The sequence below is a fragment of the Acinonyx jubatus genome, chromosome C1, assembly GCF_027475565.1.
Source record: "Acinonyx jubatus isolate Ajub_Pintada_27869175 chromosome C1, VMU_Ajub_asm_v1.0, whole genome shotgun sequence".
Lineage (NCBI taxonomy): Eukaryota > Metazoa > Chordata > Mammalia > Carnivora > Felidae > Acinonyx > Acinonyx jubatus.
The window spans coordinates 182,261,875-182,284,477 of record NC_069381.1 but is presented as its reverse complement, the minus strand read 5'-3'; the positions used below and the strand labels follow the sequence as shown (position 1 = coordinate 182,284,477).

The 22,603-nt window shown below is 39.1% G+C and overlaps 1 protein-coding gene across 8 annotated transcripts in view; it reads left to right on the top strand.

The window, feature by feature from the left end:
- Positions 1-22,603, top strand: part of SATB2 (SATB homeobox 2) — a 192,231-nt gene that overhangs the window by 136,973 nt on the left and 32,655 nt on the right. For all 8 annotated transcript variants that reach the window (XM_053215516.1, XM_053215518.1, XM_053215515.1 and 5 more), the window contains 2 exons: positions 3,334-3,489; positions 19,688-19,885. In XM_053215516.1, coding sequence (XP_053071491.1) covers positions 3,334-3,489; positions 19,688-19,885 — 354 coding nt within the window. The remainder of the gene's footprint in view (positions 1-3,333; positions 3,490-19,687; positions 19,886-22,603) is intronic.

Below are 22,603 nucleotides of genomic sequence, written 5' to 3'. Positions count from 1 at the left end.
AAATATTTAACAAGTATGCATTTGTACAAATCAGAAAAATGGGCACTTTGTAACCAAAGTTTTTTTTGTTTTTTTGTTTTGTTTTTGTTTTGTTTTGCTTAGTTTTGGTGTTATGAATGTTTTCTGGTAAGTTCCAAGGAACTGATTAAACATAGGAGATTTTATTCTAGTAGAAATACTTGAGCTTTCTCAAGTACATCCATTTTTTTTCACACGTCATAACTTTTTTTTTTTTTTTAACTCTGCAGTAGATTTTTAACTGAAGATCGTTTTCTGTCATGTAGTACCAAATTGTGATACTTTCACTTTAGTCTTTGGTGAATTATGAGTTTTAGGTACTGTTAAACCAAAAATAAGTCTCTTGACTGCTTACTTTGGATGAGTGTAATGAAGCATTTTTCTTTTTATTTATTTTTTTAAAATCTTGAGGCATATATATTGAGCTATGGAGTTGGACGAGTTGTTAATTTGCACTAATATTTACTTCTATTAAATTCACCAATATTGTTGCCACTTTTGAAGCCCATTAAATCATTATAGAGAGTCCAGCCATGCTTCATGGCCATTTAACCAGCTCTTCTCAAAAAGTCATTTCTACTTGTTAGAAAAATAAGTCAAGTCCAGGTTGTTTTTCCATTTCCTTTTAATATTTTTCTAATGCAATTATATCTTAGGCACCTTTTCAAAGACCTGAAAGCTTTCAGAGCCAGACCAATTTATCAGGCAAAACAACCAGGATCAGTATTTTGCTGTATTGAACAGCAGAAAAATCTCATCTAGAAATTTCCCAGGTAGAAGTGCCCTTTGGGGACAAGAATAACAGGGAAATTGATCATTTAATTTCACAGTTTTGAGATTTCTGAATATAAATATAAAATCTTCTTCTCAAAATAGTTTTGAGAATATAGTCATGCCACTGGCATTTGTACATTCTCTGGAACTTTCTTTTTCTGTTAAACATTGAGAAAGGGAAGTTATTAAAGTCTTTTAAAACATTTCATGATTACTTAAACTTCTTTACATACATATCTCAATAGTAAAGATCCTTAGTAAAGCTTTCATTTGTGAGAACAAATATTATAGGAATACCCACTGATTAAGCTTTTAGTTGGAGCCAGCAATCTAAAATACCCAGGCAGCCCCATGTAGGTTGATGGAGAATATTTCCTAGACCCCATCAACATTTTATTACCAGTTTAAAACAAATGGAGGAAATTTAAAATATAAAATCAAATCTTCAGAGCCCCATCTCATAATCTTTCAGTTGGCCAGTATTTCTTGATGTACTTAATGACGACAAAACAACAGCATAAGGATAAAAACGATCATACTGAGCACTAACTGTGTGTCAGGTATTGTGAGCATTTTGCATGAATTCAATCCTCACCATTTTGTGTTGTTATTCCCATTTTACAGATGAGGAAACTAAGGTTTTAATGGGTTAAGTACTTTGTGCAAGGTCACATGATTGAGTGGTAGAGCTAGGATTTGATCACTGATTATTTTGATTCCAAGGCCTGGGCTCCTAACCATATATTATAGTGCCCTGAGAGGTTTTTCTTTAGCCTCTAGGGTTCTAGAGGAGATTTGACCAGTCTAATAAGATGAGATAGTCAGTGAGGCTAATGAAGAAATTTCAGTTGGGAAAGGCAGAAATGATATGCTAAAATATGCACTTAGCAGGAAAAGCACTGCAAGTTAACTAGAAATTTTGAGAAGAAAAAGGAGTTTCTTGAAAAAAAAATGACAGAAAATTGGATTATTGTGGGAAGACCCCAAACTAGAACGCAAGAAGATGCTTGTAAAAACAGCATCCAGTCTACACTGGAGATTTTGGAGGTGGGATAGCACAGTGGTCCCCAGCCAGTGCTTTGGAGCTGGAAACTCCTGAGTTCCGATCATGGTTCCTTCAATTGCTGCTGTCTTTCCAGGAAGTTAAGTGTCTTCTTTTATTTTCACTTGTCTTCCTTAGTCAAATGAACATAATAAAGTCTGACGTACTGGGTTCTTCAAATAATTAAATGAAATAACAAAAGCAAAACACTTTCTGGAGTGCCTGGCAAATAAAAAGTATCACATACCTTATAGTTATTATTACCTTACAGTAACTAGAGTTTTGTGGAGACAGGGAGGGAGGAGAATGCAAAAATCAGTGAGCAATCTTATGAATTAAAGCCTTCATAGAAACTTAGGACATTAACTCGGACTTCAAGATGCTACGGAGAATGATCCCACAGTATCCAGACTGCATGCTGTGTCCCTCTCCAAATCTGCGTGTTGCTTAAATCAGTGGGGGAGTAGCTCAGGGCCTCCATAGAAGGAAAGTAATGATCTGGTGACAACTGCCTTGGTTGGGGATTCTAGGGTGAGTGCAGACAGAAAAATTTCAGTTTAGTTCAAATCAGCCAGCTGTGCTCAGGTGCCAAAAATTGGTGCCCACTCTGCCCACAGTCCTGCTCCCTGGGGTTCTGAGAAGGCTTCCCAGCCCCCTGCCCCCTCCCCGTCCCCCATTACACACCAGAGGAAATGCTCTGGCAGTCTTTTGGATCGTGGAGATGCAAATGTTTTAGGGTTATCTCAACCCCAAGAAGTACAGACACCTTCTATATTGTCCTTCATTTGTCTCTGAAGCTGATGGGAAATCATTCAATTAAAACGAACACGGCAGAATACATAAAACCACAATATGAGTTTAAGAAAATGAAAACGGCACATCAAAGGCATTCTGAAGCCTAGTTTTATGAAATGAAATTTTGTTTCATTTCCACTGATTTCCTAGGTGAAATTAGGTGACTGTCTGGGTAGCATAATGATGATAGTGATGGGAAACCATACATACTCAAATGACATATGTAAAGCTTTAATAAAGAATGAGCGAGACTCGGGGGAGTGCATTAAATTGAGTAATAATTTATTATTTAGAGACCTCTACCCATTTACTCATTTTTTTTTTTTTTTCTGGAAGAATTGGCTCTTCCTCCTAGGTGTGCCATTTTTAGAAAGAAAGAGGTAACTCTGTGTGTGTTCTGCATGCTTGTTTTCCAGTTAGGTGATCTCTTATAGTTTGGTGCCTGGGGTAGCCATCGTACCTGTGAACCGTCTAGGATACCGTGAGGAAAAGAACAGGGTTGACAGGACTCTGCATGTCCTATAGGAATGCACTGCAATTATTTCCAATCACAATTAACCTGATTAGAATAATGGACAGGAAGTGTCCCTTTGTAGCTAATGCAGTTTGGCATCAGCTGACTGAAATCCTTTGATAATTTCTGCACAGATGGCTGGGCTGAATGCAGCACTTTTTAAATTATTATTTTCATGGTCTCTTGGTAGGCCAAAACCTCGACACCGACAACAGACCTCCCCATTAAGGTGGACGGCGCCAACGTCAACATCACAGCTGCCATTTATGACGAGATCCAACAGGAGATGAAAAGGGCCAAGGTGTCTCAAGCCCTGTTTGCCAAAGTGGCTGCAAATAAAAGTCAGGTGAGTGGTTTTTTAAAAGAGCAAAAGCGAGGGCTGGAATTAGACCATTCTCCTCCCACCAATAAAAATACATCTGTTCCTATAATAATAATAACAATAATAATCCCAAGGGAACCTGTCATGTTCTGCCTTTTGCTCTATGGTTTGCTTTTATTCCCACTGGAGTTTAAAATAGAGACTAAGTTAAAATCCAGATTTTTTCTTTTAAAGATTTTTTTTTCAAATAGAATCAACCTTGAATGATTTCTCTCATAATTCTAAGCACTGCTGTGTATCCACTTTCCTTTCTTTTTCCTTTCTTTTTTTCTTTTCTTCTTTCTTTCTTTCTTTCTTTCTTTCTTTCTTTCTTTCTTTCTTTCTTTCTTTCTTTCTTTCTATGTTGAGCAAAACTTAGCATGTACAAAATAGCATCTTCCTGAGACTCAGTTAGTTGGAATCTTGTCTCATCCCTTCTCTTATTCCCACCAGGGGAACTGCTGACTTTGTTATAATAACCTCTTTTCTCCAGCCCCAGAGACACCTTGCCATGTCAGGTGTTTCTTTTATGTGTAGAATACAGTTGTTTTTCCAGGAAAAAACACATGTGTGGGGCGGTGGGGGAGTCCAGAATGAGTGCTAAAATTCATAACAGAAAAACATAGAAGCTTATCCAGTACAGTTTCTCAGTGTCGGGATTGTGGGGAATGGAATACTCCAGGGAAAAGGGGAGACAGATGCTTAGGTTTTTTATTTCTGTAAGCAGCAACAGTTGATGGGACTCACTATCTGTCTCAATTCGTTTAAAGGGACAACTACTACCCTATCCTCGAATGGGTTATGTTGAGGTGGCTACTTATTTATCCCTAGGATGAATAATTATCCAGTGCAGGGTGGAGGAAACAAAAGTTAGCTGAAGCATAATTTTGAGGATCCTTTGATTCTGAGCTTGATTTCCTCTGTGGCCTCGCATGACAAATGTTTTCATCCCACATATGTAAATGGTATAATGGTCCAGCATCTCCTTAACAGATCTTCTGTTGTGTGCTGTAAAGAAAAGGAGTTACTGAATATTGTATTTCTATTAAGCAGGAAGATTTTCAATGAAAATTCAGTTACCATTTTTAAAATGATAGTTAAATACTTATAGTTTTTTTTTTCTGTAGTTTCGTAGTCACCTTACTTATTTTTCAGATGATAAAGGGAAAGGAGTAGAATATCAAGGAATTTAGAAGAGGATTGAAATATTCATTTCCCTGTTTATTTTAAGGATAGTCATTTTTGCTGATTATTCTTTCTCTTCGCTCACCAATGAAATCATTGAAATACAGTTTTCTAAGGTACGATGTCCACCATAGTATGAAATACATGAAAGGAAAACACCATAGAGCCTTCTTAAACTGTTAAATGCATAAAATCCCATGTACCACATGGCAAAATATAATGAGAGTTGGGGCTGTTAAACGAATAAAGCTGTTAAATGCATAATGCCACTTGGCAAAACTACTGTGCATTTAATGGTTTTCCACTGTGTAATAAAGGACATATGTGGTAAGTGTGCAGTGAGTATAAAAGCTGCACAATTGATTTTGCAAACCTTCCCCTTAGTTGTGACTTGACGTAAATATCAATGTTTCACTCAGTCCTTCTTTCATAAGCAGCATTGAAGAAAAACTGAAACCCATAGTCTAAGAGCTTGATTCAATAGCCTGTAACCTTTCTGCTCACTTGGCACCAACGGCTCTTGGAAATGGTGATGCCTCCAGCCTCCCAAAATAATTCAGGTGGCTGATTGAAAGCTGTATTTGCCAGTTGGCACGGCTTGGCTCTCCAAATTTTTGATGCCTCCTGAAGAACTCAGTAGCCCTGATTTTGTAGAATCTGGAGGAAAATGTACTTCTGGGAATTAATATGCTAAAGGGTAAGATTGAGGATTGAGCCTCAGTGGGGATAAGTTGCTTTGAGGATTTTCTGGTTTTCGTTGGGACAGTGACCTCATTCTCAATTATGAATGGAGAACCTTATTGTAGATAGAGAGCTGACTAGACTGGCAAATCAGGTTCTAAGATTTTATAAAAACGGTACCCCCAAACAAAGTGAACTTACCTGATAGTTTCTAAGGCAATTTAACATTAGATATAAGATACTCACTCCCTTTTGTAAGTACCATCATTTACTTCGTAAAGAGCATATTTAGTGAAACTAATTGCAGTATTTGGTACCTTCTATATATATATTTGGCATGTCATCCATAAGGGGTGTGTGTGTGTGTGTGTGTGTGTGTGTGTGTGTGGCCAAAATACTTAACCACTCCAAGCTGCAGTGGGAAGTGGCCACACCCTCTTTATTGGATTGTGAAGATTGAGAATACAGAGATTTTCATTTCCTCTTCTGCATTCCCTTTCTTCCCTCCATGTTTCTTTGGAGGGATCAGAAGTTCTTGGAGTGACTAAAGCGGCAGAAAAATAACAAGGGCTCTCTATTGTCTTGGAGATAAAATTAGAAGACCTTTAATTAGGAACTCTTATGAACCGGAGTGAGATTGGAACCTTGTGAAGGCTCAGTTCAAATATGCAGAGCAACCCCTTCCCTTCCATTTTAAATTTCTTTTAAAGTAGAAGTGAACCCTCCATTAAACCTCATCCACTCTCTATTCTGAATTGCTGTCATCAGCTATTTAGAATAATACATAAAGCTTTGTGTTAGGCAAACTTTGAATGAGAAGTGGGACAAAGAAAGGAGAATTTTGGAGAGATTAGGGTGGTCCTTGAGGGCTGTAAGTGTTTAGGGACACAATGGCAAGAGGGGTTCAGAAAAGGAGTTGAAAGGGTGACTACCTCGTACAGTTTGTCTATGGTCCTGTTGGCGAAAATATATTACTGGAAGTATGTTTGTGTGGTACGTCAGGATGCATTTGTAGGCCTCTTTCTCCAATTCAGCTCTAGCTCCTTTGTCATGCATGACCAGTCTATCATCGAATTCCATTGAGTGTTTCCTATCTGACCTTGTTTTCCTCTTCATTGGAGAGGAGTCAAAGAAGGAAAAGCACAAGAAAAAAATCAGGGGGAAAGGTATGGTTATGCATATGTTTATTTCACCTCATTTTCAATTTAGGATCAGTGTGTGTGTGAGAGAGAGAATCCTGAGGGTTATCCTTTTGCTTTTTTTCTTCAGAATATTCAGATTGTTGATGGTGTTTATTATTGGTCAGTGATTGAAGTTCTCTGTGAATTACGAGTCCTTAGTAGGAGGGGTCTTCAGTAGGAACCATCATTTAAAATCATACAGAACATTTTCTGTGTCACTTCAGTATGACCCTTACATACAAAGAGCCACCAGGGAATGAATGCCCCGGTGTGCAATTTGAGTGGCCACAGGATTCCTTGTTCTTCCATTGCTTCTTGTACTCTCCTTTTTCCTCTTACACTCCGTGGGGTTGCTTTCTCCCTTTGTCCCCAACTGCACCTATCACACATGATCTGGGAAGTGGGAATCTGGGAAATGGGAAGAGAGATGAAGCACAGTAGCCCACTACAGTCCTCCAGGGCTGGCCATGTACTCTGTGACAGCATCTTCAGCCACATTTCTTTCCCTTGACGTCAACTGTTCCTTTCCCCAGAAACGAATTCACTGTTTCTCTCATATACTGACCTCTTTTCCTTTTTATAGTCTACAGTAGTTCAGCTCATTGATTGCTGAGGATGATCTAAAGTTGGTGTTTGTTGGCAAAGAGAGCGAGTCTTTCTTTATTATTTGTATACCCAGAGACCCAACTCTATGTACGTGACTGCCTTTTCCTACTATGTTTGGGTAAGAATGGAGTAGGTAGAAAGATGGGAAGGGGCTTATTTTAATTTCTCTTCTCCCATGTCCCCATTTAAAAATATAAAAGACAACAAGTGAACAAAACCTTTAACAAGGCACTGGGTTTCCTTCCCTTTTTTTGGTGGTGGTGAGGGCTTGCTTTCTATATTAGGAAAGTAGAGAGCTGCTGAGGCACTGCAAAAAGGAGAGATAGATAACCTGGTTGTGAAATCTCAGATGGTGGCAATGGAAGGGCCAACCCCAGAGGCTGCTGGGGTAACAGAAAGAGAGTCATCTGGGAACAAACAGGGACCCACGGGGCTGTCTGGTGAGATGACATAGGATGTCCTCATCTCCACCAAGAGTTAAAAGACCCTGGAGTTCCCCTCCCTGCCGCCATAATCATGATCTTACTACAGCTGGGGAAGATGAGTTTCTGGCCTCCAGTACACAATTCTGAAATCCTTTTCCGCATAGAAACTGTGTGCTCCATGGTGATTGGGTTTCAGTATGTTCTACGCTTTATGTACATTAGGATTAAGTAGATTTTGTGTACTGACCTTTATTCCTTCCTTACTACTTATGTTTCTATCCAACAAAATTATATTCCATGTTCCTACTGACTTAATAAATTGTATTCCTGAGTAGAAGGCTACTTAGCTTTAGATGTAGATTACAAACTCAGATTTTATGAACTTTCTTTCCTATCATAAAATCTCCCCTTATACATGGTCTAATTTGCTTAACACTCTGAATGATTAAAATATGCAGCTCTTTACGACAGATCCTTTTAAAATAAAGCAAAAGCAAAGGAAAGATAGACAACTCTACATAAAGAAAAACATCACATTCAGTATATGTACTAAGATGCTTTCTTCGTTTAGTCATGGGCTACCACGTTAACCTTTGCTTTTGTGTCTCTTAAAAATGCCCAGGCACAATTTAGTTGTACATAGTTCTTTTTTTTAAAGCAAAAACTTCTATTTTATGATTGCTTAAGTAATAGCATTCTTATTTTTAAAAATTTAGAAAATGAAGAAAAGTATAAAGGTAAAAACATGAATCACCTGTAATTCTACAGTGCAGGGGTAGTTACTATTAACATCTTAATTTTTTTTTAATTTTTTTTTTGAGAGAGAGCGCAAGCAGGGGAGGGGCAGAGAGAGAGGGAGAGAGAATCCCAAGCAGGCTCCATACTGTCAGCACAGAGCCCGATGCAGGACTCAAACTTATGAACTGTGAGATCATGATCTGAGCCAAAACCAAGAGTCAGATGTTTAAGTGACAGCCACCCAGGCGCCCCACTATTAACATTTTAGAGTCTTTCTTTCAACGTTTTTATTTATTTTTGGGACAGAGAGAGACAGAGCATGAATGGGGGAGGGGCAGAGAGAGAGGGAGACACAGAATCGGAAACAGGCTCCAGGCTCTGAGCCATCAGCCCAGAGCCTGATGCGGGGCTCGAACTCACGGACCGCGAGATCGTGACCTGGCTGAAGTCGGACGCTTAACCAACTGCGCCACCCAGGCGCCCCAGAGTCTTTCTTTCTAATGTGTAGTGTGTGTGTGGATGTGCACATGCATGTTTATATCCTAATTGAGATCATACTGTACAACACGTAATTGTAAGACAAGTTAAAACTATAAGTCTTTTTTTTAAGCCCAGCTTTTCATGTAGGAGAGTAAATTTACAAAGTATAAAATGCTACCTTTTATCTCATCATTAGTTTCTTAGCCTTTCAAAAATATCACACAGAGATCAAGGTTTTGCCACTTTGCTCAAAAAGATGTTTGACATTTATCTTAACTTACTACATTCCCTTTATGGGAATGGCTTTACTGGAGCTGGGATATCTCAAGCTATCGGGAGTACATGTTTGGCTGTGCCATCTCTCTGGTATAAAAAGTGACAGGAAGTGGTAGCCATGTGAGTGGGTGGTCTCAGTCTCACTCCTAATGATTTTGCTATCTCCTATTTAGCATGTAAGGCAGGCTAAAACGTGGCATGTAGCCATCCTCAGTAGCTGCCCCTTCCTGCCAGGCTGCTTTCTCAGTAATGCAGTCATATCGACAGCCTATCAAGGAGAACTTTCTACTTTTGTCAATTGTCACTACAATTTCAGGCGTATCCACCAAATTCAAATAGAAAAAAATTAATATATTTACACTACAATTACCATTTGAAAAAAGTTACTATGCCAAGTAGTGAAGAAATTAGATTTCTCAACATTCTCAAATGCCAGATTAAAGCAGGCAGTCAACGATGTTTAAGCGTCAAATTGAGCCCTTCATTCTCTGCCTTTTTTTTTTTTTTTCAGCATAATCTCAAAAGATTACATTCTGTTGAGATTACCAGCAGAAACTCCCTCAAGGTCTCAGTTTTTGTACCAATCTTATAGTATGGGGTTCTTTTTACCAACCCACAATTAATTATGTTAATGTTTCATGCTCTAAAAGTAGCTTTTAAGGAAGCCTTTATTTAGATATCAATGAAGATTAATCACAGAGTTCATAGGCAGTTTTTAAAAGTCAGATACCTTTACCCATGGCTCAAGTTTTTGTACAAGTTTTAAGCACATCTTTATCTACTGCAGAAATCCTTGAGTTACATTATTTTTCCAGTTCATGGCATGGCACCTTTGTAAACTTGCTTGTGAAGCAAATCAGGTTGACCTATTAAAACTACTTCTCCAAACTCTTCCAGCCCTCTTACAAAGAGCACATTGAGTTAAATCAGGGTTCTTCTAGCTGGAGAATGTTTGTGCCTATGAAGAGCCCCTACCACTTTGCTGTGGAAACTGTGTAATCATCTTCCTTTCACAGGGCCAAGACCAGGGTGAAGCAAGCTGGGTCCTAGGTATAAATGTGAAGGAGGCACACACTTTCAGAGCCGCACTCCTTAAATTTTGTGCATTAGTTGTTTGCTTGCCTCACTCTGGCCCCAGCTCTGATCTTTCAAAAAAAAAAAAAAATTCTTATTCCCAGTTTCCTCTGTCTCTGGGTTCCCCTCCTCCACCCGCCCATGCACTTACAAATTTTTGAGGCAGTTTGCAAAATATATAGTATTATGTCACAGGTATGTGGAATTTGGACCTGAAGTCAGGGACTTGAAATATGTTGGTTCTTTTCTGCTTGATGTTTTAGCCTAGAACATTTTGCTATTAATACCTTTCTGGTATTTAAGTGGAGAAGTAGAAAATTCCAGATTCATTCATCTTTTTGACAGATATGGATGGCTTTTTCAGGTGCATATTGTCATGTAGGCATGTATGTATGTATGTGTGTACATATTTATATAAAATCATACCACGTCTCCACATTATTATATAGCTTTGTTTCTCCCATGCATCTTTGGCAAGGAGGGAGATTTTATGAAATTCCCCTTTGTCTTGAGTCCTCTGTAACAGAAGTTAAGGAGTTGTTTTGAAATAAAATTTTCATTACTCTCAATTATAGATTCAATCTTTACAAACACATCCATAGAAATGTGAGAGACATGCCCAGAGACAGCTGAAAATTGGTCCCCATGAAAATAGTTTAGAACTTAGTGTACAATTTTGAAAAATACAAAAAGAAGCAGATCATTTTTACTTACCACATTCAAGGTATAAAATAATTATCCTTGAACTGTAACCAAATGCTAAGCACAAACCTTTCTCGGGTTCAGATGACCTCCCCGTCAGGGAGTCACTGAAGCCCTTGACAAGTCTCCCTTGCAGTTAGCCTTTTATCCATTTCAGTTTTCTTGATTAGGTTATCTTGAATCATTAGGGGGTTTATTTATTTTAATAGACACTTATTGGATTCATGAAAAGAGAATTTGGTGACTAAGAAACAAGAGCTGAATATTATCTGGCTCATTTCACACTTCAGAAGAGTCTCAACCAGCTGAAGAGAAATCCTTTCACAGTTACAAAAGTTTGTTTGGGGACTTTATGTGCTTCCATTTAGAAAGCGACTGTCTGTGGTTAATAATAAGAATTTTCTTTTGAGACACTCCGAAAACATTTCCTTTTGGTTACATATGCTGACATTTTCTGTATTGAGGATGTGGGTGAGTAAATGGCCTTTTACATTTCTGTGCAAGAAGCTTTGAGTCATTCTCCTAAAGAACTGTTCATTTGCTGACTTATTCATTCATTGGAGTTCCTAGAGGGGCAAAGGCGGGGTGTGTGGGGGTGTGGTGGCAGTGGGGGGGTTCTTACTATTTCTAGGCTGAATTAACTTATCAGCTCTGTGTTAGGCCCCTAGGGCACATTACAACATAATGACTGTGACAAGGCCCTGTCTTCAAGGCAAATACAACCTTACTTACTTACTTATTTACTTACTCACTTTCTCTCTTTGTAGATCAGACTAGGCTGTAAACTTGTGTTTGTTGCTAAGCAAATGCTGGTTTGTAGTTATTCTTAAATATTATAAAAACTAGGAAAGTTGTCATCAACACTTAAACTTTTTAAAACTTAGACTTTTTAAAGGAAAAAACATGGGGCCTGGGAGAAGTTGGAGTCATTACCACTGTCCTGGGGTAGGAAAATCACGCAGTACACAGTGACATTTCAGTACCACGGACAGAAACACTGCTCTTCCCTTTTGTTTCCCCTCCCCCATCACTTCAAGGGAAGGTTTGGAGCTTATGGGATTCAAACCCATATCTACTGGGGTCCACACTCAAACACTGGTCATATTATTGTTTTGGGAAAGACCTCCCTGGTTATTTGGACATTCTCAGCCTTTGGTATGCAGTTTGCAGAATGTCACTCTGTTGCTGTCTACCTGAAAATTTTAAAACTTTAAAATGTTCTATAAGTAAAATAGATACTTCCTCGTATCGTTTTTTAATCCAAGAAAGCTGTAAAAAAATTCTCATGTGAATAACAACAATAACAACACACACGGAGAGAAAGGAAAATGGTTAGAATAATGAGAACAGATTTTTTAGAATTATTGATATAGTGTAGTATTTATGATATATGTCATTTTTTTTGTGTGTGAGAATGAAAACTCCTATTGGGTGAAACATATGAATTATGTACTTTACCATTACCAGGTCATTGTGAGTCCTGATTTTACTGTTGGGGGGAAAATATCTAGGCTAGGATAAGTGATGTTGACTTTATTTATCATAGTTTTTTCTCAAAGGACTTCTTGTTAGACACGAATGAGGGAGGAAGGAAGGGAAAGAAAAGGGGCACCTGGATGGCTCAGTTGATTGAGAGTCTGACCCTTGGTTTCAGCTCAGGTCATGATCTCAAGGTTTGTGGGTTTGAGTCCCGTGGAGGGCTCTGCCCTGATAGTGTGGAGCCTGCTTGGGATTCTCTTTCTCTCCCTATGTCTCTCTCTGTCCCTTTCCCACTCACACTCACTCTCTCTCTCTGAAAGTAAATAAACTTTAAAGAAAAAAGAAAGAAAAGTTAATTATTTGTCATATCATTTAGAAGCTTTCTTTAGCTCCCATGGCCCATACGATTAAGATGAAATTTCTTTGCATGTTATTCTTTATAATCTGACCCCACCTGTGTTTCTAGACTGCAAAGTTGCTTCTGATTCCTGGGGTGTGATAATTTTCTAAATCCATGCATTTGCTGGTAATGTTATCTCTTCTGATTACTTCCTCTCCCCACCTAGTGAAATCCATCTTTATCTTTCAAGCTCCACCTTTCATGTCATATTCTCTATGATGATATTTTTCCTGAGCTTCATAGTCCAAATACTCACTTCCTTGCTGGTGATCTCAATTCACCTTTTTAATAAAAGTAATCAAGACAAATGATGTATGTAACATACCAGCACATTGTATGGCACATAGTAGATGGGTGCTCGCTATAAGATTACAAACTGAATTAATATTCTGAGAGACCTGTCATTATTTGCATTTATATATTATATATAACACATTAATATATAATGTAAATTGGATCATCCCATTTTTATTGTATTCATGCATTAGAGATGGGAGAACAATCTTCAGAACATTGACAGGGTAACTTCAGAGAAATAGTGCCCCTCTTCAACGATACCTCTTTGAATTTGAGGCTGTAAAACATGCCAGTAGGCTAATTTCTATGCACTCAGCTAATTTCAGTACATCTAATAAGCATTTATAAAGTGTCTTTTTTGTGTAAGGATCACACTGCTCTGAAAATGCTAAAATGAGCCAGAAACCAACTTTTTCCCTCCGCCCCCATCAAGAAGCTGACAATTCTTTTTTTTTCTTTTTCTAATTTTTTAACATTTATTTATTTAAAAAAATTTTTTTTAACGTTCATTTATTTTTGAGACAGAGAGAGACAGAGCATGAATGGGGGAGGGTCAGAGAGAGGGAGACACAGAATCTGAAACAGGCCCCCGGCTCTGAGCTGTCAGCACAGAGCCCAATGCGGGGCTCGAACTCACAGACTGTGAGATCATGACCCGAGCTGAAGTCAGACGCTCAACCGACTGAGCCACCCAGGTGCCCCCAACATTTATTTATTTTTGAGAGACAGAGAAAGAGCATGAGAAGGGGGCGGGGCAGAGAGAGAGGGAGACAAAATCTGAAGCAGTCTCCAGGTTCTGAGCTGGCAGCACAGGGCCCGACACATGGCTTGTACTCATGAACCGTGAGATCATGACCTGAGCTGAAGTCAGACACTTAACCGACTGAGCACCCAGGCACCCCAAGAGGCTGACCATTATCATCATCATCATCATCATCATCATCATCATCATCATCAAATTGTAGAAGAGTATAAGCAACATGCTTTGGGGTCATACAGGAGTGACCAAACAGTTCTCACAGATCAGGTGAGGCCTTGTCAGCTGAGCCTTGGCATGTACCTTCTCAGGGGGGACAGAAGGTTGAATATGAGACATTCCAGCCAAGGGAGTAACATGAGCAGTATTAGCTGTGCTCAAAACGCTTATGATTCACTTAGCCTCCCTTCTACCATACTAAAAATGCTAAACCAACTACAGCCAGCCATTGGTTGAAACCAAAGAGAAATCACAGATGGGTAGGTATATACCCCACAGCCCATGCCTGGAGGTGGGAATACCAAGTATCTTCAGAGTCTGGGAGTAATTCACCATGGCTGGAGCACAAAGTCAATAGAGAAATTGATAGGAGACGAGACCATGAAGGAAAAATGGGAGCAAATGACGGTTCTTATTGTTGCCTTTTTAAATGCCTTTTGAATTGGGAAATAGGGATGTCTCATTTAAGTAGATCTTTAATTAAAACTGTCCATTCACTAAAAGATAAACTATGGGATTATTCATCTTTTAAAAAGAAACAATGGCACATTCCTTCAAGTAGTAAAGATTCCTAATACATTTACAACATGATTTGCTTTGTAAATTTAGATTGGCAGGCAACTTTTCTGGAATGTATGGATTATAAACAAACTTTATCTTGAATGGTATGAGTGTCTCCTCACCTGCATAGTTGGAAAGGGTGGTCAGAGCCGTGTTTTTGGCTGAAGGAAACATTTGTTTAAGAGGCTGATTAGATGGCTAAAATGAGATGTTATAGATACTTATGCATTGAATGCTTGGGAACTCTTTAACCATTGATTACAAGGATGCAGACTTTAAACTTCTATTCCTTCTCTGGATTCAGAGTTTGAAGGTAAAAGAGTTTTAATCATAAATTCCTTGTCATCATTACACTTAGACTCCATGGATATTTTTCTACGTAGGTTTTTTTTGACATTTTTTGTTTTTAACAAATTTTTTAGAGTCACAGAAATGTTGTAAAATAGTGCAGTTTCCATATAACCCTCACTTCCTCTGTTGTTAGCATCTTACGTCACCACAGTGCAGTTATCAAAACCAGGAAATTAACATTGTTTTAATACCATTAACTAACCTAAAAAGTTTATTCTAATTTCAGTAGTTTTCCCACTAATATCCGTTTTCTGTGCCAGGATCCCATCCAGGAATCACACTGCATTTGGTTTTTATTTCTCTTGAGTTTTTTGTAGTCTGTGGCCATTCCTCGGTCTTTCCTTTCTCTTTTCTTTTTTTTTAGTTTATTTTTATTTATTTTGAAGGAGAGAGATACAGCATGAGCAAGGTGGGGGGCAGAGAGAGAGGGAGACAGAATTCCAAACAGTCTCCTCGATGTCAGCTCAGAACCTGATGCAGGGCTCAAACTCATGAACCTGTGAGATCATGACCTGAGCCAAAACCAAGAGGTGGATGCTTAACCGACTGAGCCACCCAGGCGCTTCTCTTTTCTTTCTTTCTTTCTTTTTTTTTTTTTTTTTTTTTAATTTTTTTTTTTTTAACGTTTATTTATTTTTGAGACAGAGAGAGACAGAGCATGAACGGGGGAGGGTCAGAGAAAGAGGGAGACACAGAATCTGAAACAGGCTCTAAGCTCTGAGCAGTCAGCACAGAGCCTGACGCGGGCTTGAACTCACGGACCACGAGATCATGACCTGAGCCGAAGTCGGTCGCTTAACCGACTGAGCCACCCAGGCGCCCCATCTTTCTTTCTTTTTTTTAATGACAGTGCCACTTTTGAAGAATACTGATATGTTATTTTGTTGAACATCTCTCAATTTGGGTTTGTCATGATTCAACTGGGGTTATGCATTTTTGGCAAGACTTCTGCAGATACTGTGTTGTGTCCTTTGGAGTGCATCATACCACAGGGTTCATGATGTCCATATGTTATCACTGGTGATGTTGCCCTTAATCACCCGCTTAAGGTGGTTTCTTTGTACTTTAACCCTGATGGCTAATTATTATCTGCTATTTCCGACAAATAACAAGGTAACAGACCATGGAATGTGGAGCTGGAAAGGGAACTTAGAGACCATCTTTTGTAAACCCCTCCTTTTGCAGTTATATTCCAGAAGCTGTAAGAGGGTAACCACTTGCCCAACGGTAACCCAATCATTTAATGTCAGACCAGGAACTTAGCAGTTAGTCTCAGGGCTCAAAGTTGCAAATTCTCTGAGCTTCCTGGCCGTAACTCACTTTTTAGCCTCAGTTTTACCATACTAGAAAGGCTAACCTGACTATATGAATATGTAACTAACCTTTGGTCAGAATTTACAGCCAGACTAAAAGAGAAATTACAGATAGGTATATACCTGCAGTTCATGGTGCCTGCTCCCAGTGCTGACCAGGACTGGAAATCAGATAAACTTCTGTATCAGCATTTCTGAAATGAAAATAAATCTCCTGGAATTCTCCACACAACACGGCAGGGAATAACAACAAAAAACCTACTTGAGATTTTTAACAGAAAAAGGAGATTTGTTTATTAATAATTCATGAGTTCCCATTGAACATGCACGACAGAAACAGTGCTATTCAATAGAGAATACTGTCATCTGTCACTGTTTTATTTGACATTTACACTTTTTTTTTTCCTGATACTGCAAAACTTTCTTGGATGGCATGCAAAAATTATATAAATGAAAAAAAAAATCCCAATGTGGGGACGTTTTATCTCTTCTGTGGTGGGTTCACTCACAGTTTCATACATGTGTGTTCATGCAGCAACATGGCACTTTCTCACACATTCATTAGCCACTAAACAAGCTAATAAGAGACCCCCATTGAGAAAACAGAGATAGGCATCCCGAATGGGTTGGTGGAAGGATCAAGTAAATAAAAAGATGGAGGGTGAGATGGGAAGTGGGGAGGGAGAATAGATTTTCGGAAGGTAAGGCTACAAATACGTGGAATGAGTGGTGAGCCAGAGCAAAAGGAAAGTAAATTATGGCTGCTGTGAAGAAAACTGACACACATAGATGGCCATTTCAAATGCAAAATAAATATTTATAAACGGCATTACAGGAGCCCCACTAGTAGGGGATATCGGCGTTCAGTGGAACAGCAAGTCAGAGTTAGGAGCACCTTGCAGTTTTGTGCTACTGTAAGGCTCTCGACAGTCTTTCTGCTCTGTAGGTTAGTTATTATTTATAAAAATCACAGAACCAGCTGATACATTCATAAGCTAATTATTGAAGCAGCTGGGTACACATGGTGCAATATGTCCAAGGCTGTGAAGTATCACAGATTTCTTGGGGCCTGCTGTGGTGGGGGTGCACTGTGGAAGGCTCCATCCCTTAATCTGATCAGCCAAGCAAACACTTTGTGGGGAAACTAGATTAATAACCCTCTAAATACCATGAATGTGCTTCATCTTCAAAACCGGGTTCCCTTAAACATGCTATTAGCTCAGCTCCATCAGGGATTTGAGGAAGTTCTCTGGTTCCCTAAGAACAGGGTCTTGTTGGCTACCTCCCTGTGCCAGAAATTAATTTGGTTTGCTTATGCCTGCACACATGATCACACTTGTGTCTAATCTGCTCCCTAATAGCTTCAAGGTCAGGACCTTGCATGTCAGTGGGCAAATTGAGCACCACACTTCTTAAAGACTGATGGCAGACAGCACACAGTCCATAACGAGGCCTGTAGTTTGTTCTAAGTGATTGTAATGAGTGCAGATTATAACAGCGCATATAAATCAAATGCAGCAATGAATGTTGTGCGAGACATTCCGAGTATCATAAGTGGAGATACCACTCAGCTGTCACCTGTCTCCTTTCAAGCTGCAGCTTCCCACAATGCAATTCACTCCTCAGGCGGAACAGCAGGTGCTGTGTCCTCCTTAAGGTCTGGGTATCTCAGAACTTCATCTTTTAACAGATGTAGGTTTTTGTTTTTATTTTCTGTTAAATGATTGGTCTCTATGCTATAGCCTCCCCTGGGAGATGTTAAACATACCTGTTTGAAACATTTGAAAGAGTTCGGTTGGAGACTCAGATCTGTATAGAGATAGAGAAATAGGAGCTCAGTTTTCCACAGATGGCTTATTTTCCATTTCAAGAATTCTTTCCTTTGTACAAAGAAACCCTTGAGGAAACACTTTGGGACTAGGAGATTTTTTAAAAATATAGTTTATTTCCTGATAGGGATAAAAAATTTAATTGTCTTCAGTTTTCATACACGTTGCACCTTGAAAATCAGCATTTACCTGTCTCTCAATTGACTTGAAAGAAATCTATGGAAATACTTGGAAAAACATTTCCAAGCAAATGATTCGATATCTTGTTTTCATTCTTCCTAACCCTCTAACTCTCCCCAGCTCCCAGTTTATTGCAAGAAAAGATCAGGTCTGCGCAAATGTGGCCTCTCACTTGTAAAAACAAGGCAGTGTTGTGTTACAGATTAGTTTATAAATCCCCAGTGGCTTCACAGTTCAGTGCCTACAGCTGCTGCAGATGGGCCTGGGTTTTTGTCTCTTCGCGGTGCTGCAGCCGGCAGTTGAAGGAGAAAATGGAATGATCAGGTTATTAACATGGAGGCCGCGAGGAAGAGGCTGCACAATGAGAACAGCTGGTGTTGCTGTCTTGGCTGATGCAGCGGAGATAATCAAATCTTGCCTTTTTTGGGGTAAAGGCAGAAGACACAGTGGAGAGTTAGACAAACAACAGCTTACGATATTATATGGGGTTTTTATAATGCATGTCAGGAACTTTCATTGGCTTGCAAGTTATGATATAGAATTTGTTGGGATTCGGGATTTAATTTTTACAAAGTCATTTGTGTTTGTTTATGCACCTTTTCAGAAAAATTCTTACTCTTTTGCAAGAGGCGTGATGTGGGACAATTCTTGTTTTTAAAATTAGCGATGTAGCTTGGAAATGATGGGTTAGAAAGCTACTGGGTAAAATATTTTGACATGAGTCAGTGAGCGATGTTGACAGCATCCTCTGTATTATTTTCATATAATCCATCATTATTTGCATTACATTTTCTTTCTCGTGCAGTTTCAAGCGAGAGACCATCCGGATGCCAGAATTGGGAGCACATTTGCAGGTGTGACCCGACCAACTGCCTACCTTCCTGCAGGTGTGGCTGTGGCGGGATGGTGATGGTTAAGTGGGCCTAGGGCCCAAGGCATTCAGAGACTGAAAACACATATAACTTTTTCATTCTCGCTAAGGTTGTTGTTTTTATTTTGTGGAGTTATTGATAATTCTAAGACTATTTCCTTCCTAGAGAATTCGGTGCTATTTACACTTAAATGTTTCTCCTTCTTTAGAATTCACTATGTTGTCAATACATATTTGTTCATTTTCACATTTTTCTTAGAATGGAAAGTATCCAATTGGGCAGTCTTTAAAAATTGTAGCTGATCAACATGAAATGAATTTTTTTTTTTTTGAGAATCAGATAACTGTAATCTTGCTTGAGTATCTTTTACAAAAAGGAACTGTAAATTAGTTGAAAATATATTCAGTAGGAAGGGTGATAAGATCATTAACAAGAATGAAGATTTTGGGGCATTGGTGTAACCACCTGTGTGGTCATTGGTTGGTTCTTCAGAGTTGTCAGACTGTGACCTCAGTCAGGCTATCCTCTGCTGCTCTGCACCCTACGCATTAACTCAAGTGACCTTCTCTCCCTCTAGGGCTGGCTGTGTGAACTGCTCCGCTGGAAGGAGAACCCCAGCCCAGAGAACCGCACACTCTGGGAGAACCTGTGTACCATCCGTCGCTTCCTGAACCTTCCCCAGCATGAGAGGGATGTGATCTATGAGGAAGAGTCAAGGCATCACCACAGCGAGCGCATGCAGCACGTGGTCCAGCTTCCCCCTGAGCCAGTACAGGTCAGCACCCCTTTCTTCCCCCAACCTGAGCGAGGCTGTTGATGCCAGCAAGTGTCAAGGGTCAAGGGACACACCATGCCACCTCCCATTGGAAGGTGTCTCCTGCCATGTCCCTGAAGATGGGGCACCCTGTTCTCACAGTGGGCACAGCGTGCATGTGTGTGCATGTACACACGTGCACATGCTCACGTGGGGAAAAATGGGTGAGGAGTCGAATCCAGAGGCAGCTGCTTTCCTGGGTGTGTTTTATTTGTGGGATTGTGAAGCCAGAGCACATGTGGCGAATTCAGTCTCCCAATCAGGAAACAGAGTTCATAGTTTCTATCAGCTTGTTTATTTTTTTAAAGAAAAAAAATCTGAAGTAGCTAATAAATTAATCTGAAATCCCTCAAGGGATGGTTGATTAGGCTGAGGAAAAGAAATATATCCACCTGAGCTAGAAAATACCAGTGAACTCAACTGAACCTTTGAGAAATTATGATAGGTTCTTAGTATTTTATGATGAGTCTTTGCTGTTTTTGGTTTCCTCTCTGTTAGCAATCTGTGTTCATTTGGGTTGCATGTTTTGTTTGGTTAGTATTTAGTCTCTTTGAGAGAAATAATATTTCTTTCTGAAAGGAGTTGAGCTTAGCCACTGAGTCTTGCTGCTGTCTAGAATCAGTAACTTTTAGAAAGAAATATTAACTAGGTTAATATCCCAAGGTCTGACCCCTTTGAGTTTGGCCACAAATTTTTGTAGGTTTTGAGATTTGTCCTATTGTCCACTATCACAGTCTCAAACACCACCAAAGAGGACCCTGCAGGGTTTCTGTCTGAACCTCCTTTTGTGTAGCAAGAAGAAAGCAGGAATGCATGCCTGTGTGTGTGGAATGGAAGAGAAAATGAGGAGAATGAAGGAAGCATGGAGTGTGTTTCTTGATCAAGATATCAAAGGAGAGGTGGTCAAGGACTTGGCAAAATGCTCTACCCTGAGGTCTCCTTGACTCCTTTCACCTCAACTCAATCTCACATGCCTGGAGGAGAAGCCAGAAGTCAACGGGTCCATTATATCACTTATCATCCCAATACTGACATCTCAGTCAGTGCTTTCATGCTGTCATTGGTCATTTTCCAAAGTCACAGAGTGAATTGCCCAAATGATTAGACTCATGAATTTGTACTAGAAGCACCTGGAAGCAGCCTCTTAACATGGTCACAGTGAACTCAGAGCAGGTGGGTGATAAGAATACACAGCTAAGTGGTGAAGCCCGCTGTCCTGGTCTTAGACTTGGGCTGGGGGCAACTCATTCCCTGGAGGTGAGCCCCAGGGCTTACCCTTCAGGACCCACCTTCCCCTTTCCCTGTCCTGTCCTTTCCTGGCGGAGGCCTTGTCCAAGCACCAGGGTACCTTCCTATAGATAATTAGACAAATATTCTAAGTCACACAAAGCAGTGGTTTTTAGATTTTGAGATTTAGTAGAAATTAAAATTAAAGAGGAAGCCAGTAAAAGTTCACCAACCTTGTCTTTTGAAAAATACATTCACTTGAAAAATTCAAGGGAAGCTCCAATTTATTATCCATATCATTTTATAAAGTAAACTTTTTAATGTCAACAAATTAATGAAAAGGGTAGCCTCAGAACAAAAAAAAATTCTTAAAAACTATATAAATTCAGTCATATGAAAAACTTCCTGTCACCCTTGTTTTTCTTGTTTTGATGTGAACTAGTCAAAACTTCTGTGTCGAAGCAACACAGGCCAAGGACTAGCTTCAGGGAACTACCAACTTTGGACTTTTCATTCAGGGTCCGTCTTAGTTCAGTCTAGGTGAAGTAGAAACAGAACAGAAGTGAAAAACTGATTGATCGTAGACACTTACTGCATTCAGTTTTTATCATAAGATAACGGAAATTTAGAGAAATTTGAGATAAAAATTCTAAAACCATTATAATTAAGGATCTCCCTTCATTTGGGTGATGATTCCTATACACTCCTTTCTCCATTCTTTGTTCAGAAGTTCTCATCTCTATGAGGTCCCTATGCTTAGGTAGCTAAAAGGATATTCAGTATAATATTCTAACTGACCAATTTGAGTAAAGTAAATCTTAGAAGCAGACCGCCAATTGATTTATGAGTTTTATTATCTTTTATGTTAGTATGTCAAAACTAGAGTGTGCTAACAATATTTAATGACTAGGAAAGAGCCAGCTTGTAATTTTCCTGTAATAGCACTTCGCGGCTATTAACATTAAGTTCTGATATCACTAAGAGAATTCACTTATTTTATAAAAGGCTATTCCTATCATTCAGATCTTAGGTAAAGAGTTTACAAATAAGGTAATTTTCTCTGCATTGACTTTGTCTTGGCCATTGATCTTGATCCCATAACTACTATAAAACTCTCCAATACATTACTGTTTTGGTTTTGTTTTTTTGTTTTTTTGTGGTTTTTTTTTTTTTTGACATCGTTCTAGTCTCTCAGTGACACTGCTTTGAAATCCTGCATTTGTTTGTCAGCAAAATACAAAACTTTGGATTAATTTTATATTACAGTCATGGTATAAAAAAATGAAGAAAAATAAATGGAACTAACTGGCAGAACTCCCGAGATTGGAGAATACAGTTGGCACAGCTGCTGTGACTTAGGAGGGACTGTATTTTAAAAGATTTCTAACTACTAAAAAATGTTTATATTTATGAAAAAGCTAAGCCATTGGGCCTAGGGCTATGATTCATTTG